Source organism: Cetorhinus maximus, chromosome 12 (genome assembly GCF_964194155.1).
Source record: "Cetorhinus maximus chromosome 12, sCetMax3.hap1.1, whole genome shotgun sequence".
NCBI classification, from domain to species: domain Eukaryota; kingdom Metazoa; phylum Chordata; class Chondrichthyes; order Lamniformes; family Cetorhinidae; genus Cetorhinus; species Cetorhinus maximus.
In genome coordinates, this window is record NC_135890.1 from 54420683 (window position 1) to 54439481 (window position 18799).

Below are 18799 nucleotides of genomic sequence, written 5' to 3' on the forward strand. Positions count from 1 at the left end.
GGATACATCATTTTTATAAATTTGAGACTTGCTTCATTACTAAAGAGATGCCTGTTTTATGATATATTGTTTATCGACGTTAAGCTATAAAATCAGTTTGCAACATGAAATGTATTCCGTTCTTTGTCTTTCTCGTAATTGGAGTGCAAGAGTTGATTAAAATCTAAGGGGATGGGTAACGATATAGTGTCAAATCCCTTTTTAGTCTGGTACTGTGACTTTATATTTATTACATTTTATATACTTGATTATTATGTTCACTGTTTGCTTCTGTCTGTATCCATTACTTTAGCATTGCTCCTGCTGGTAAGATATCTACCTCTGGGGAAGTATTGCACTGATATTCAGCTTGCTGCCTTGAATTACTTTATTGCGAGTGTGAATATCAGGGAAAAAATGCCTTCTGTAGAAGTGAATTGGGATGAAGCTGTTAGCAAATGTTTTGGATGGATTGCAGTGAGTTAAAATTATACTATGAAGTGCTACTTCTGAAATGTCAGCGGATGACTTGGGCAAAAATAGTTTGTGGTATTTGTCGTCTTGGTAGCCTCCTCACGTTAAATTTAACCATTGGCCAATAGTATTGTATTGCTACATTTATGCCTAAAGCTTTACTTCAGTTATTCGACTTACATAGGATAAATAGTGCAGAAACAGGCCATTCAGCCAAACCAGCCCATGCTGGCGTTTATGCTGCACTCGAGCCGCCTCCCATCTTTTCTCATTTAAATCTACCACCATCACCAGTATTCCCTTCTCCCTCAAATGTTGTTTAGCTTTCCCTTCGTATGTTCATATGCAGTTCTCAATGTGTTCTAACCAAGGTTTGATAAAGATTTAGCATAACTTCCCTACATTTCAATTTCACTCTGGAGCTTGGTTTGCTTTTTTTTATATAGCCTTGCTAATCTGTGGCGGAACTTCAGTGATTTGATGTGTTTGTACTTGGATCCCTTAGTTCCTCTACCCAACCTAGACTTGCACCTTCCAACTAATCAGTGACCTCCCTATTCTTCCTACCAAATGTACTACCTCACATTTGTGTTAAACTTCATTTACCAATTATTTGCCCATTTTGCTAGTTTATTAATGTCCTTCTGTAATTTGTTGCAGTCCTCCTCAATATTGACTATCCCCCTACAAATTTGGTGTCATAAAAACACACAAACACTTAAATGTTTAATTTTGTTCCTGATGCAGTCCTCCTTAGTCTGTCATTTGCCTGTCCCCCAAAATGATGGAATATGTTTTCCTAATTTTTATGTGCCGCCTTTTTTTTGTTGCAGTACTTGCTATCTGTATTGTGCCAAACATTAGAATTGGGAAATATGTCTCTTGTACAACCTGTGAAGTCATGCCTTAATTGGTTTACATTACCATACAACATACAAAGTCATGTCTTAATTTGTTTGCATTACCATAATTACTTCAAATTTGCAAGTACACTTAGATGCAATATATTTTATTTGGCGGCTTTTTCAGGTTGTATATGCAGAATCCTTTAAACTGGAAATTAATCCTTTGATATTGGCTAATATAAGTAGAGTGTAATTAAAGTGATGGTGTTTTCTTGAAACTTTCTACTAAATTTAAAGAAATAAACGAGCCAGTGTAAATGTGCACTATTTAGTAGGAACTACCAGATGAAAGACTGCTCAGTACAAGATGAGTGATCCAGGTGCACCTGTGATGAATTGGCAGGTTCACTACAGCACAACCCTGTATGGTTTCTTAATGACATCAGAGAGAGTGTCATTTTGTCCTGTTTCCTGGTCAGAAACCTAGACACAATAAAACCACTGGTTAACGTTCCATGATGGACAGTTATATAGCACCAGATTTGATATGTTTTAAAGGAACAAACCCTGATGTTCAGTTTAAAAAGAAAAAAAAATCCAAGCAGTTAAATTCTAGGGTGGCACCTCAGATTTTCATTTTTGGCTTGTTATAGGGCATATGCCCTCTTGAAGCGGTGTAACTGTTTAGTCTTCGAGAAAGTTGTATGATTATTGAAGGGCACTGTGTTTGTGTACATACGTGTGAGCCTGATTCGGAGGAAAGGAGGGGGTTCTGCAGTGATCCCGCTGTTATTTCCTGTCTACCTGATGGTAGTCACTTGGTACGATATTGTGATACTATGCGTCACCCAGGGATAGATATCTTTGAGAGAGGAGCAGGAGAGGAGGGGAGAAAATCATCATTGGCTGGATAATCCTTGAGTGGCCTGGCTGGTTGTGACTCCTTAAAGAATTCAGGAGAGGTGGACAATATTACATTAGCACTACCTCACCACCACCACTGTTGAAGCAATTGTTTTCAGTCCCCACTCCAAACTCTGTTTTCTAGCTGCTGACTCCGTCTCTCTCCTTGGCAACAATCTAAATGCGATTGTTCGCAACCTTGGTGTCATATTTGATCCCAAGATAAGTTTCCAACCACAATGACACCATCACTAAAACTGCCTATTTCCACCTCTAACTTTTGTCCTAGCTTTGTCATCTGCTGCTTGAAACCCTCATTCATGTCTTTCTTACCTCTAGACCTGATTATTCCAATGCACCGCTGACTGGTCTCCTACATTCTTCCTGTTTATAGTGGTCATAGTGTTTATAGCTTATAGTGCTCATCCAGATCTCAGCTACCCCTGTCCAACTCATGCCAGAAGTCCTGTCCCCTTATCACCCCTGTGCTTGCTGACCTGCATTAGCTCCTGGTCAAGCAACATGTTGATTTTAAAATTCTTATCCTTGTTTTCAAAACCCTCAATGGCTTTGCCCCTCCCTATCTCTGTAATCTCCAGCCACTAAAACCCTCCAAGTACTACACATCTAATTCTGGCCTCTTGAGCATCCCTGATTTAAATTGCTGCACCATTGGTGGCCATGCCTTCATTTGTCTAGGCCCTAAACTCTGGAATTTCCACTGTATACCTCTTTGCCTCTTCATTTACGACACTCTATAAAACCTATCTGACCACTGCGTTTGATCACCTGACCCACTCTTTAAGTGTTATAGTTTTGTTTTATAATGCTCCTGTGATGTACCTTGGGACATTTTATCATGTCACAGATGCTATATAAGTTGTTAGTGATCCAGTAATCTTATGTTGAATGGACCAAGTTTCTCACACTCAAACTGAATGCTAAATTCTGCCATGTTATGGTTACTGTTTCCTAGGGGATCTTTTACTCTGAGATCATTTATTAAACCTGCCTCATTACATATTACCAGATCCAAAATAGCCTGATCCCTGGTTGGATCCACAGCATTTTGTTCTAAGAAACTGTCCTGAATACAGCATGAATTCTTGCTTGTGTCTTCCTCTGCCAATTTGATTTTCCCAAACTGCATGAAGATTACAGTCACCCATGATTAATGTGCTGCCTTTTTTACATGCCCTCATTATTTCCTGATATATCCACTGTCCAAAATTATAGATACTGTTAGGGAGCCTATAGACTACATCCACTTGTTATTTCTTACCTCCACCCTTATGGATTCTAATCCTCTGATCCAAGATCATTTCTTGCTATTGTACTTATTCCATCTCGTACTACTCGTTCCTTCCTGCTTGTCCTATTGAAAAGTCACATACCCCTGAATATTTAGTTCCCAGCTTTGATGATCTTGTAACCGTGTCTCCGTAATGGCTACAAGATCATACCCATTAACCTGTATTTGTGCCGTTAATTCATTTAGTTTGTTCTAAATACTGCATGCATTTAAGTAAAAAGCCATTAATTTTGCCTTTTTACCAAGTTTTTCCCCCTTTGACCCTATTTGCTGCTTTTTTAAAATGCTTGTGCACTCTGTCCCTTCCTGTCACACTCTGGGTATCATTACCTAAGTAGCTGCCCTGCAATGCTACCATATCCTTTTGCTTTGTAAGCCTGCGTATCCTCTCCACAGAACCCTCCCCCACTCTATTTGGTTTAAAGCCCTCTCTATAGCCTTAGTTATTTGATTCGCCAGGACACTGGTCCCAGCATGGTTCAAGTGAAGCCTGACCCACTGGAACAGCTCCCTTCTACCCCAGTACTGGTGCCAATGCCCCATGAACTGAAACCCATTCCTCCCGCACCAATCTTTGAGCCACATATTTAGCACCTTAGCTTTATTTACCCTATGCCAGTTTGCCAGTGGCTCAGGTAGTAATTCAGAAATTACTACCTTGGAGGTTCTGCTTTTTAATTTAGCTCCTAACTGTTCAAATTCTTTCAGCAGAACCTCCTTTCTAGTCTTATCAATGTCATTGGTATCAATGTAGACGACAACTGGATCCCACCCTTCCCACTCCAAGTCCCTCTCCAGCCCTGACGGTGATGTCCTTAACCCTGGTGCCAGCAGGCAACGCAGCCTTTGGGACTCTCACGGCTGCAGAGAAGAGTATCTATCCCCTTAATTATACTGTCCCCTACCACTACTACGTTCCTATTTCCTCCCCCCCTGCCACTTGACTGGCTCCCTGTACCATGGTGCTGTGGTCAGCTCACTCATCCTCACTGCAGTCCCCACTCTCGTTCACATAGCTTGCAAGAACCTCATAACTGTTGGACAATTGCAGGGACTGCGGCTCCTCGAATGTTACCCCCTGAGTCCCCATACCTGCAGTCACACCCTCCTGTCCCTGATCACAGACCAAATTTTAATTATCTAATCTGAGGGGTGTGACCACCGCCTGGAGCAAAGTGTCCAGGTAACTATCCTCCTCCCTGAGATGGCACAATGTCTGCATCTCAGACTCCAGATCCTCAACTCTGATCCAAAGCTCCTGGAGCTGCAAACACTTGCTACAGATGTGTTTGCTCTGGATCACCTTGGTGTCCAGCAGCTCCCACATGCTGCAGCAGTAACACATCATCCGTCCTGCCATCACTATTGTATTTTATTTATTTTATTGATTAATTACCCTAGTATCCCTGCTCTTTACACTCCATACTACATACACTATTTCAAATGTGACTTAAATCATTTTGTCCAGAGTATTACTGATTTTACTGTCTACCTTTCAGCCAGCTTTCTGTTCATAGTGCTGTTTTTCCATGGTCTCTATTTTCTCAACCAATTTTTTATGCATTGCTTTATAAGCAATAGGAGCATGAGTAGGCCATTGATCTGTCAAGCCTGCTCTGCCACTTAACAAAATCATGGCTGATCTACCTTAACTTCACCTTTCCACACTCTGCCCCCATATCCCTCAAACCCTTGGTTCCTAAAAGCCTATTGACCTCTGCCTTGAATATACTAAACAATTGAGCATTCACAGCTCTCTGGGATAGAGAATTCCAATGATTCACAATGCTTTGAAGAAATTTCTCCTCATTTCAGTCCTACATTGCCAACCCCTTTATTCTAAGTCCCCGTGTTCTAGATTCCCTAGCCAGGGAAAACATTTTTTCAGAATCTACCCTGTAAAACCCATGTTATATGTTTCAGTTAGATCACCCCATTTTTCTGAACCCTAGGGAATATAGGCCTAGACTATTCAGTCTCTTCTCATGGGACAATCCCTTCATCCAAGGGACCAGTCTGGTGAACCTTCGTTGCATTCCATCTAGGGCAGATATATCTCTCCTTAAGTAAGGAGACAAAACCATGTACTTTAGATGTGGCCTCACCAATTCCCTGTGTAATTGTAGTAAGATGTGTTTACTCTGATACTGCAATCCCTTTGTAACAAACTGAACATAATTTGCCTTCCTAATTGCTTGCTGTTACTTGCATGTTAAACTTTGTGATTCATGCACAAGGACACCCAGGTCCTTCTGAATGCAAGCATTTCCCAGTCACCCACCATTCAAAAGATATTCAGCTGTTTTTTTCTACCAAAGTGGATAACTTCACACTTCTTCACATTGTATTCTATCTGCTCTACCTGCCATGTTCTTGCCTGTTCACCCCACCTATATTTTTCCCTTTGCAACCTCCTTGCATCCTCTTCACTGCTTATTTTCCTGCCTAACTTTATCATTAACATACATGGATGCATTGCATTCAGTCCCTTCATCTAAGTCGTTAATATAGATTATAAATAGCTGAAGCTCAATTATTGATCCTTACAGTATCTGACTTGTTACAGCACACCAACCCAAAAAAGCCCCATTTATTCCTACTTGTTTTCTGTCCATTAAGCAATCCTCAGTCCTTGCTAATATATTACCCCCAATCCCATGTTCTAATTTTGTGTATTAACCTCTTCTGTGACACCTTATCAAATGCTTTTGAAAATTCAAATATCTTGCATGTCCACTGGTTCTTCCTTATCCACCTTAATAGTTTCATCCTCAAAAGACGCTGACAGATTTTCAAACACTATTTGAATTTCATGAAGTTCATTCAGTTGATTCTGCTTAATCATATTATGATTTTTGAAATGACCTGTTACCACATTGCTGCTAATAGATTGTGTCTATTGCTGGTGTTCGGCTAACCGGCATATAGTTCCCTGTTTCTCTTTTTCTCTTTCTCCTTTCTTGAATAGTGAGGTTATGTTTGCTACCTTCTAATCCTTGGGAACTGTCCTAGAATCTAAAGAATTCTGGCAGACCAAGTGCATTCACTATCTCTGCAGCTATCTTTTTAGAACCCTGGAATGAAAGGGGTCAGTTCAAGGGAATTGCCACCTGGCCCTATTAATTTCTCCAGTAGTATTATTTTAAGTTCCTCATTCTCACAAGACCCTTGGTTCCCCATTATTTCTGGAATGATTTTTGTGTCATCTTCCAAGAAGACTGATTCAAACTGTGTTTAATGGCTCTACTGTTTCCTTATTTCCTGTTATAATTTTACCTGTCTTTGCCTCAAATGGGACCACTTTTACTTTCATTAATCTCCCAATTTACATGCAATTTACATGCCTATGGAAATGTTTACAACCTGCTTTTATGTTTCTTTTTAGTCTACTGTCGTATTCCCTTTTTTCTTTACTTGTCAATTTATTGGTCCCACTTTACTGAATTCTAAAATCCTCCCAATTGTCAGGCTTACTACTCTTTTTGGCAACGTTATAAGCCTCTTCCTTTGATCAAATACCACCTGCTGAGTTTTTCCAGCTATTTTTATTTTTGTTTCTACCTTTTATTCTCCTTGTTAGTCTCAGTTGGAGCACCTTTTCTGTGTGGTTTCGTGCCTTAATTTCCAAACATACATTTCTTTATGTATTTATTCTTTAAATGCTTATCAAATGCTTTTATGGGAGTCTATGTTATACTACCTCTTCTGCATCCTTCTATTTTGATTGTTCTTTCACATTAGTCAAACCTAACCTCCCATTCAGAAATTCACATTGACTATTTCTGGCCCATGTCATTCTAAATGTTTTTGTTTTATCTGTAATTGGAGTCCATAGTTGTTTTCTTACTCTTGAGTCAAGGATAAATGATAGTTGCCTGCCTTAGCCTTGTCTGCTTTTTTGAACAGAGGTGTACCTTCAATGCCAACTTAATCCTTTGGCAGAGCTCCTGTTTCTAATGAATTTGTTTAGTCCCTCTGCTCCTCCCTCATTGACTACTTTTGGTATTATGAGGTGGGTACATGCTATCTGGTCCTGAAAACATATCAGTACTTCTAGTGTATTTAAAATGAATTTAAAAATCTTTTTCTTATTTTTTTCAGGTATGCAGTTGTGCGATTCTGCCAATATTTCAAAATGAAGCCTGACGTCATGAACCTGAAACTCCCTGAATGACACAGCAGTTTATTCATCACTGAAAGAATATAAAACAGGCTGAATGAATTGGGAGTACTGCAAAGTAGTATTGGAATGCCAGAGGTTTAATGATGTCTAGAATAACATGTTATTGTATTAAAACGAGAGACTCAACCAAAAATGTGGCTTACGGCACAGTTTCATAATTCGGTATGAAATATGCTAATTATTTATGTTGGAAGATAATTTTCTAAATAACTAGTAGAAACTACCATTACACACAACTAAAAGTTCTAATGGTTCCTCAGTGAATGTTCTTTTACAGTACCACTGCTAATAATTGTGCTGAGGCAAAATCATGAAGCAATGTTTTACACACTCCCAGAGATGATAAAATCTTCACCAATCTAATCTTGGGTAAAAACCCTGTTCAAGGCTGCGTGTAGATTTTTTTTCAGCAATGCCATAAGCATTGTGAGATCTAAAGTTACGGGGGCACTGGGTAGGGGGAAGTGGGAAGATATTCAATGATTAATAGTGTTGGAATTTCTATAGCAGGAAAAGCGGTTTAAGTCTTCTAAAGAGACATCTGCTTACACAGGAAACTGACTTTTGGGCTAATGGTCTTGTTTGCACTTATAGTTCCATGAGTCATTTGTGGAATCCTCTAGTATTCTGGTGGCTGCTGAGGCAATATGCGGGTTTTGTAATCCATCAAGGATTAGATAGTGGAGGATACACATAATGAACATTTTTGTGAGCATTTACATATACCAGAAAATTGGTGGAAATAACAGGTCAAGCAGCAACTGTGAAGAGAGAAATAATATGTAAGTGGCGATTCTGTTTGCACCATTTCCCTTACTTCTCTACAATCCTGTCTTATTTTTAGCTTAGAACTTTTTGACCTACGTTGATCCCTGAACCTCAATTTTAAAATTCTTTGAGAACCGTTTGACTGCAACTTTGGTCTCTTGTGTATTCCCCACTTCTTTCACCCCACCTTGACAACTGTGCCTTTAGACACCCAGGTTGTTCAACAATAGGTATAAACTTAAAACCCAGTTGCACCTCATGAGGAAAAATTAGTTACTTGTTTGAAGGAATTTTACAGTGAGTCTAAGTGTAAGAGGGCATCAATTCAGTAAATTGCAGATTTGGGGGAAGGGTTGGATTTCCACATTTGAATAAAACCAGATACCATTTTGTATGTTTGCAAACAGTCTGAATCTAATTCCTGTAGTTAGTTAGTTTTCCAAGAACCTGTGTTTTTATTGGTCTGGATGGGTACATAATTACTGTTGTGAATACTAAAACTGCTACAAATAAAGAAACACTTGTGAAGTAAGCATAGGTTCATAATTTCTTTGCCAAATGTTAAACTTAAGAGTAGATATAAAATCTAAATGGTTACTCTTGGTTGAAAAGGTTTGGCCTTGCATTCAAATAAAGCAATAGGAATTATTTTTTTCCAATTCAATAGTCTTAATTCACAAGTTATGTCATTTTCTTCCCTCTGGTTCTACATTCAATTTTACCCCATTGCTTGAAGCTTGTATATTGAAATGAACAATTGTGGTGTTTGTGAAATTGAACATTTTTATGTAAAGTTTAGTAACCTGTTACATCTCTAACTTTATCCAGTTCTGTTGAAAGGGCATCAACCTGAAAGGTTAACTGTGTTTCTCATATTTCCTGCATTTTGTTTTTATTGTCCTTTTTAACAGTTCCGTCTTAAACTGAACTCGATTGCATCAATTGAATGCAATAGCCTCTGTAAAAAAAAAAAAATCAACCTTGCACCTAGCCAATATATACATTCAAATATTAGGCTTTAAGTAATGTAATATCTTTCAACATCTACATTTTTATGCAGAAAACCATCTTCTATCAAATTCAGTAGTCCTTTTAAAATATAATTAAGAACATGTGCAAATATGTGTATTTATATATGACCAATTATTTTATTTAATGAGAATCAATCTGCTGGGGACTGCTTAGTACATCAATGAAAGTTAACTTGAGTGATAGTGAGAACATGTTCTGTCACATTAAATTTGGAGGATCTGATTTTGTGGTCTAGAATGTTGAAATTAACCATCAAAAGTGAAGCTATGTAATGATTCCTAAGATGGTCTCAAAAGGTATTAATACATTTTTGCGAAATTCATGTAAACATTGCTGCATTGATTTGTCACCCTGCAAGGTACTTTGTGCATCAGTGCTGCAGCTCTTTTTTTTAAAGAAAAGGTGTAGTTAGATTATGGCAAGGCAGCTGTCAAAAGGATGTTTTAAACCAATATTACTTTTGAAATGTCACATAACAGAATTCAAAATAAATTCATAACCGATGCAGCACAATTCAAGGCTATTACCATAAAGTCATAGAATCATACAGTGCAGATGGGCATGTAGCGCATCATGCCTGTGCTGGCTCTTTGGAGTTATCCAATTAATCCCACTCCCATGCTTTTACCCCAAAGCCCTACAAATGTTACAATTTCATCAATACATCTACATCTACCACCCTGTTGGGCAGTACATTCCAGATCATCATAATTTGTACATAAAAAGAATCCTCAGCTCCCCTCTGCTGCTTCTGTCAAGTCTTGAGCAGCCGTAACCAAGATGGTGGGGTTTTTTGCATTAATCCTGTGGTAATGGAGAGTATGAGGCAGGTGCTTTTCTGATTTTGCTTCTGTGGGTATGAGCTTATTTTGGCTGAAATTACTTAATTTTGTTTACGCATCCCAGAATTTGTTGCTTTTGTAGTAACTTTACAATGTGATGTAAATCGATTACTAAAAGTGACCACTTAATTTGTATAGAGAAGGTTATGCCTGCTTGAAAATTAAATGTAAATTTGTAAATAAAATTCTTGTCACTGTATAATTTGCTATTAATGGCCCAATTTCTGTTGCTATTTTCTGACACCAGGTATGTTTTAGTAGTGATCATGGTATTGGACCAGCAATGGAGAGATCCTGAGTTTGGATCCCATCATGTAAAATCCCATTCAGTAAGTATGTGGGCCAGCTGGGGTGAAGGAGCAACGCCATAAAACGCTGCCTGTAAAACCTAACCAATTTATTTCCATCCTTCAGGGAATGAAACTAGCTTTGCTTATCATAGAAGTCTTTTTAGAATTGTAGAAATTTACGCCATGGAGACCATGCACATTCAGCTCATGGTATCCGTGCTGGCTGGCAAGGTGCCATCCAGCTTAACCCTACTTCCTGGCTTTTGGCCCTTAACCTTGTAGGCTACAGCACTTCAAGTATATATCTAAGTACTTTTTAAAGGGTTTCTACCTCTACCACCCTTTTCAGGCAGAGTGTTTCAGATCATTATTACTTTCTGGGTTAAATAATTGCACCTCCAATCTCTTAATGCTGCAACCTCTTACTCCTGGTTATGGACACCTCAACCAAGGAGAATAGACCCTTCTTATTCACTTGAACTCAACAACTTTTTAAAAATACTCAATTAGATCTCGAGCCTCCTCTGTTCCAAAGAAAACAAGCCTAGCCTATTCAATCTTTCCTTGGAACTAAAATTCTCCAGCCCTGACAACATTCTCACAAACCTCTGTACCCTCTAATATAACATTTTTCCTTTAATGTTGTGACCAGAACTGCATATAGTACTCCTAACCAGTGTGACCTAACCAATGTTATACAGTTCCAGCATAACTACCCTGTCCTTCCATGCCTCGGCTAATAAATGCAGCTATCCTGTATGCGTTATTGGATCACCTTATCTACCTGTCCAACCACCTTCAGGGATCTGTGGACATGCATTCCAAGATCCCGCTGTTCCTCTATACTTGTCAGTATCCTTGTAGATTACAGCACTTCAAGTACATATCTAAGTACTTTTTAAAGGGTTTTTACCTCTACCACCCTTTCAAGCAAAGAGTTTCAAATTACTATTACCTTCTGGGTGAAATAATTGCACCTCCAATCTCTTAATGCTCCTACCTCTTACTCCTGGTTATGGACCCCTGGACAGTATCCTACCATTTATTGTGCATTCCCTTGCCTTGTTAGCTTTCCCCAAATGTATTACCTCACATTTGTCATTGTTAATGCCATTGATATCTTCCTACGTCTACAGCTTTCTTCTTTATCCACCACACAGCCAATTTTTGTATCATCTGCAAACTTATTAATCGTAACATTCAAGTCTAAAGTAATGATAAATAACACAAAGTAAGGGACCTAGTACTGAGCCCTGCAGAACCCCACTGGAAACGACCTATCAGTTATAAATACCTGTTAGCAATTACTTCGCTTCCTGCACCTGAGCCAATTTTGGATCCCACTTGCCATTTTGCCTTGGACCCCATAGGCTTTTACTTTGATGACCAGTCTGCCATGTGAGACTTCCATCAAAAACCTTGCTAAAATCCATATAGACTACGTCTAGTGTACTACTCATATCGACCCTCCTTGTTACATCCTCCAAAAAATTCAATCATGTTAGTCAGATACTACCTCCCATAACGAATCTATGCTGACCTTGATTAAATTGTGTATTTCTAAATGAAGATTTATCCTGTCCCTCAGAACTTTTCCAGTAATTTTCCCAGTGAGATTAGGCTGACTGGCCTGTAAATGCTCATCTATCCCTTTCTCCCTTTTTAAACAGTGGTACCATGGAAGTCCTCCAGTCCTATACACCACACCCATAGCAAGAGGACTGGAAAAAGATGGTCAATCTCTGCTATTCTCTTGCTTCTTTTAACAGCCTAGGAAATATTTAAAACAAAAACAGAATTACCTGGAAAAACTCAGCAGGTCTGGTAGCATCGGCGGAGAAGAAAAGAGTCGACGTTTCGAGTCCTCACAACCCTTCAACAGAACTGAGTATGGTTAGGAGAGGGGTGAAATATAAGCTGGTTTAAGGTGGGGGGGTGGAGGGGGGGTGCGTGGAGAGAGAAGTTGAGGGTGGGGTGGTTGTAGGGACAAGCAAGCAGTGATAGGAGCAGATAATCAAAAGATGTCACAGACAAAAGGATCAAAGAGGTGTTGAAGGTGGTGATATTATCTAAGAAAATGTACTAATTAAGAATGGATGGTGGGACACTCAAGGTACAGCTCTAGTGGGGGGTGGGGTGGAAAGACTGACAAGGTATTAGTTGTAGATTTAAAAATAATGGAAATAGGTGGGGAAAGAAAAATCTATATAAATTATTGAAAAAAACAAAAGGGAGGGGGAGGAAACGATGGGGGGAGGGGGAGTTTAAGATCTAAAGTTGTTGAATTCAATATTCAGCCCGGAAAGCTGTAAAGTGCCTAGTCGGAAGATGAGGTGCCGTTCCTCCAGTTTGCGTCGGGCTTCACTGGAACAATGCAGCAAGCCAAGGACAGACATGTCGGCAAGAGAGCAGGGTGGAGTGCTAAAATGGCAAGTGACAGGGAGGTTTGGGTCTTTCTTGCGGACAGACCGCAGGTGTTCTGCAAAGCGGTTGCCCAGTTTGCGTTTGGTCTCTCCAATGTAGAGGAGACCGCATTGGGAGCAACGAATGCAGTAGACTAAGTTAGGGGAAATGCAAGTGAAATGCTGCTTCACTTGAAAGGAGTGTTTGGGCCCTTGGACGGTGAGGAGAGAGGAAGTGAAGGGGCAGGTGTTGCATCTTCTGCGTGGGCATGGGGAGGTGCCATAGGTGGGGGTTGAGGAGTAGGGGGTGATGGAGGAGTGGACCAGGGTGTCCCGGAGGGAACAATCCCTACGGAATGCCGCCGGGGGAGGTGAAGGGAAGATGTGTTTGGTGGTGGCATCATGCTGGAGTTGGCGGAAATGGCGGAGGATGATCCTTTGAATGCGGAGGCTGGTGGGGTGATAAGTGAGGACAAGGGGGACCCTATCATGTTTCTGGGAGGGAGGAGAAGGCTTGAGGGCGGATGTGCGGGAGATGGGCCGGACACGGTTCTCTTGCCCACATGTCTGTCCTTGGCTTGCTGCATTGTTCCAGTGAATCCCAACGCAAACTGGAGGAACAGCACCTCATCTTCCGACTAGGCACTTTACAGCCTTCCGGGCTGAATATTGAATTCAACAACTTTAGATCTTAAACTCCCCATCCCCACCCTGTTTCTCCCCCCTTCCCCCCCCCCCCCCCCCCACCCCCTCCCCTCCCTTTTGTTTCAATAATTTATATAGATTTTTCTTTTCCCACCTATTTCCATTATTTTTAAATCTACAACTACTACCTTGTCAGTCTTTCCACCCCACCCCCACTAGAGCTGTACCTTGAGTGTCCTGCCATCCATTCTTAATTAGCACATTTTCTTAGATAATATCACCACCTTCAACACCTCATTGATCCTTTTGTCTGTGACATCTTTTGATTATCTGCTCCTATCACTGCTTGCTTGTCCCTACAACCTCCCCACCCTCAACTTCTCTCTCCACGCCCCTCCCCCACCTTAAACCAGCTTATATTTCACCTCTTTCCTAACTATACTCAGTTCTGTTGAAGGGTTGTGAGGACTCGAAACGTCGAATCTTTTCTTCTCCACCGATGTTGCCAGACCTGCTGAGTTTTTCCAGGTAATTCTGTTTTTGTTTTGGATTTCCAGCATCCGCAGTAGTTTTTTGTTTTTATTAGGAAATATTTAATCTGGGCTTGGTGATTTATCCACTTTTAAAGATGTTAAATCCCTTACTACAGTACTTCCTCTCACTATACCAATTTCATCTAATGTTTCACACTCCTCCCTAATTGCAATGTCTGTATCGTCCCTATCTTTTGTGAAAACTGATGCAGTTCCATTCCGAAGCGTAGCATGTTATCCATCTTCACACACAGGTAACCCTTATGGTGCCTAATCGACCCTACTCTTACATTTCTCTTGCTGTTTATCTATTTATTTAAAAAAATATTTGGGTTTTCCTTGCCAATATTTTTTCATGTGCTCTCTTTGCTTTCCTAATTTCCTTTAATTTTTGCCCCTACACTTTTGATATTCTAGGTTTTCTGCAGTATACACATCCAGTAGTATGATTGTCCTGTTTTTTGTTCTTCAGTTCAACCCATATGGTCTCATTTGATTCTTCCACCATATAATCCCTCCTCACAGCTATAATTGTTTCTTTAATCAATATTGTGACTCCCCCGCCCTCTTTTTTATCTCTATCTTTTATCACATCTGAAAACCTTTTAACCAGGGATATTGAGCTGCTATAACTGCCCTTTGAGCCATGTTTCAGTAATAGCCATAATATCATACTCCCACATGTCAATCTGTGCTCTCAGCTCATCTGTCTTATTCCTTCATGTATTGAAATATCATTTTTCCCTCTATCTTCCAAACATGTTTACTAATTTTCTGCCTTCCATTTCTAACTTTCCTCCCTTCTGAATCTACTCTCCAGCTACCAACCTCCTGCTAACATAGTTTAAACCCTCCCCCATAGCACTAGCAAAACACTCTGCGAGGATATTGGTCCTGACCCTGTTGAGGTGCAACCTATCCAGCTTGTACAGGTCCCACCTCCCCCAGTAGCAATCCCAGTGCCTTGGGAATCTAAAACCCTTCCACTTGCACAATTTCTCCAGCCACATATTCAACAATTCTATCTTCCTCTTTCTGTATTCACTAGCACATGGCACCAGAAGTATTTCCAAGATTACTACCTTCTGAGGTCTTGCTTTTCAATCTCCTGACTCTCTAAACTCTTGAGAACCTCATCCCTCTTTCTACCTAAGTCATTGGTGTTGCTATAGACTGCGACCTTTGACCGTTCACCCTCCCCCTCAGAATGCCCTGTAGCCGCTCAGTCACATCATTGATCCTGATAGCAAAGAGGCAACGTACCATCTATCAATCACAACTGGCCACAGAAGTGCCTGTCTGTTCCCCTCACTGTCAAATCCCTATCATTATTGCTCCTCCACTCTTCACCACCCTCCACCCCCCCCCATCCCCCCCCCACCCCCCCCCCTCTGCCGGTCTGCCTACCTCAAAATGGCTTGACTTTTTAATGCCCTCTAAAGAAGTTGTAGAAACTTGCTCTTGAATGTGGACGACCATCATCTGAAGACAGTGATGGGGGTAGGGTAGCCCTTAAAGCATTGCCTATCTTGAAATTTAATTTAAAAAATAATTTGGTGATGGGAATGTCAAAATATGGCCTTTAAGATTTGAACTTCCTAATGAAACAGACAGCTGTTGTCGTTTGTACAAACTTCAGTGCATATTCTGGCAAAGCTATGCTGTGTTTGTGTGCTTATAATGAATAGTGTGATCTTATTGTGAGGAGCTATGAAGGAGGTAGTCATCATGAGGACTAGTTGCAATTTAACTGATCATTTCTAATAGAAAAGAAATAACTGTGTATATACACCACCTCTTCAATCATGCCAAAACAGCTCACATTCAGTTGTTGTTTGTGGAGTCTTTTAAATTCACTGCCACATTCACTTACATAATTAAATAACTTTGAACTGGAATTGACCTATACAGATGAATGTCAAAGGAAATAAACTTGCATTTATGCTGAGACTTTGTCTTCAGGACATCCTAATGTGTTTCACTGCTGATTAAGTATTTCTGAAGCATAGTTGTAATGTAGACTAATGTGAATGTGGCAGCCAATTTTCATGCAGCAATAAATGTTGATGAGAGTGTTGGTTGACAAAGTATTACACAACTTTCCTGGATATGTTCAAAAGTCCTCTTCAAACCTGTGGCAGCAAGTGAACAATAAAAGATGACGTACCTTTTAAATTGCGCTGGAGATCCTCAGTAACCACTTGTTTACTCCCTATCTGTTGTTGGAGGAGGGTGTTAGGTCAAGTGCTATCCTCCAAAATGCCATGCAGCCTTATTAATAAGCATAGCAGGCAATATAAGTGGCAACCAGCCTCTTCATGATGCTATGGTGGTCGTTCCTTTTGCAACCTTCAACTCCTTTGCCAAGATAGTGTCCAGCATTAAACCAGCATTTCAGCTTAAGAACCCATCTTGGCAACTTTGGAGGTGTTCTAGTCAGTGAAGTATTTGGGGAAAAATTGCATAATTACCACTAAGGATTGCAATTCTTAGTCAATTAAGTACCAATAAGGACTGTAGCAATTTCTATCTATGTGGACATCTAGATTGAAGAAGAGGAAGAGTTTTTGCATCCTTTTTTCAAAAGGATCCAATACTTAACCCAATTGTAGAACAGTTGCAGCACAGAAAGAGGCCATTCAGCCCCTTGTGTCCATGCTGGTTCTCTGCAAGAGCAACACAGCTAATCTTACTTCTCTGTCTTTACACCTGTAGCCCTGAAAATCCTTTCAGATAATTATCCAAAACCCTTTTGAAAGCCATGATTAAGTCTGCCTCCACTACACTCTCGGGCATTGCGTTCCAGATCCTAAACACTTGCTGCGTTTTAAAAAAAACACTTCTCTTTATGTCGCCTCTGGTTCTTTTGCCAATCACTAAGTCAGAGTCCTTTGGTTCTCAACCCTTCCACTAATGAGAACAGTTTCCCCCTGTTTAGTCTGTCCAGACCCCTCATGATTTTAGCACTTCTATTACATCTCTCAACCTGCCCTTTTCTAAGGAGAACAATCCAAACTATCCCCATAACTGAAATTTCCCCCCAGAACCATTATCTGCAACCACTTCTCTGCCTTCACATGCTTTCTCAAGTGCGGTGCCCAAAATTGGACAAAATGCTCCTGTTGAGGGCAAACCAGCATTTTATAAAGGTTCACCATAACTTTTTTTTATTTGTTCATTGGATTTGGGTATTGCTGCATTTGTTGCCCATCCCTAATTGCCCTTGTTCAGAGGGCACTTAAGAGTAAACCACATTGCTGTGGGTCTAGAGTAACATGTACGCCAGACCAGGTAAGGATGGCAGATTTCCTTCCCTAAAGGGCATTAGCAAACCAGATGGCTTTTTTACCATCAGACTTTTAATTTCTGATCTGTCATGGTGGGATTTGAACCCAAGCCCCCACAGCATTACCCTCTGGAATTCAAGCCCAGTGACAATACCACTATGCCACCACCTCCCCACTTCCTCACTCCATGCCTCTATTTATAAAACCCAGAATTCCGTGTGCCCTATTAAAATACTTTCTCAACCTATCCTGCTTCCTTCAACAATATGCCTACATATATATCCACGTTCCTCTGCTCCTGCACCCCCTTAGAATTGTCTTTTACATTTTGGTAGGAAGAATGAAGAATATATCACCTCACACTTCTGTCTTAAATTTCATCTGCCATGTCTGCCCATTCTATCAGCCTGTGTCTTCTTGAAGTATATCACTATCCCTCTCACAGTTCACAATACTTCCAAGATTTGTGGCATCTGCAAATTTTGAAATTGTACCCTGCACACCTAATCAAGAAAAGCACTGGTCCTAATACTGACCCCTAGGGAACCCCACTATATACCTTCCTCCAGTTCAAAAATCAACCATTCAGCACTATCTCTCTTTCCTGTCACAGCCAGCTTTGCATCCATGCTCCACCGTCCCTTTTATTCCATGGTCTTCAACTTTGCTGACAAGCACGTCATGTGGCACTTTCTTTTAGAAGTCCATGTACACCACATGAATCACAGTACTGTCATCAACACTTTACCTCATCGAAAAAAAACTCAATCAAATTAGTTAAACATATTTTGCCATGCTGGCTTTACTGAATTGATTCACACTTATCCAAGAGATTGTTAATTTTGTCCTGGATGATCATTTCTAAAGCTTTCTCAAAACCAAGTTTGAATGGACTTGTTGCTGGTCTTATCCTTGCATGCTTTTTTGAACAAGCTTGTAATATTTGCAATTCTCCAATCCTTTGGCACCACCTTTGTATCTAAGGAAGATTATGACAAGTGCCTTTGTGATTTCCACCCCTACTTCCCTCAGTATCTTAGGATGCATCTGATCTGGTCTTGGTGACTTATCGACTAGAACAGCCAGTCTTTCTAATACCTCTTTGTCAATCTTTAGCCCATTCCAATGTCTCATCTACCTCCTTTTGTTATCATCTTCCTTGGTAAAGACAAATGCAAAGTGTTCATTTAGAATCTCAGCCGCACGCCCATACTTCCATGCTTAAACCCCCTTTTTGATCCCTAATCGGCCTTGCTCCTATTACTGCTCTTTTACTATGAGCATGTAGAAAACCTTTGGATTCT

At 40.3% G+C, this 18799-nt stretch overlaps 1 protein-coding gene across 3 annotated transcripts in view; it reads left to right on the forward strand.

Moving 5' to 3' along the window:
- The window catches only part of etnk1 (ethanolamine kinase 1), a 43404-nt gene extending 32864 nt beyond the window's left edge, over positions 1–10540 (forward strand). For 2 of the 3 annotated variants that reach the window (XM_078553626.1, XM_078553625.1), the window contains one exon: positions 7615–10540. In XM_078553626.1, coding sequence (XP_078409752.1) covers positions 7615–7687 — 73 coding nt within the window. In that variant the 3' untranslated portion in view covers positions 7688–10540. The remainder of the gene's footprint in view (positions 1–7614) is intronic. The other variant, XR_013578154.1, reaches the window with a different exon arrangement.
- The last annotated feature ends 8259 nt before the right edge of the window (positions 10541–18799 follow it).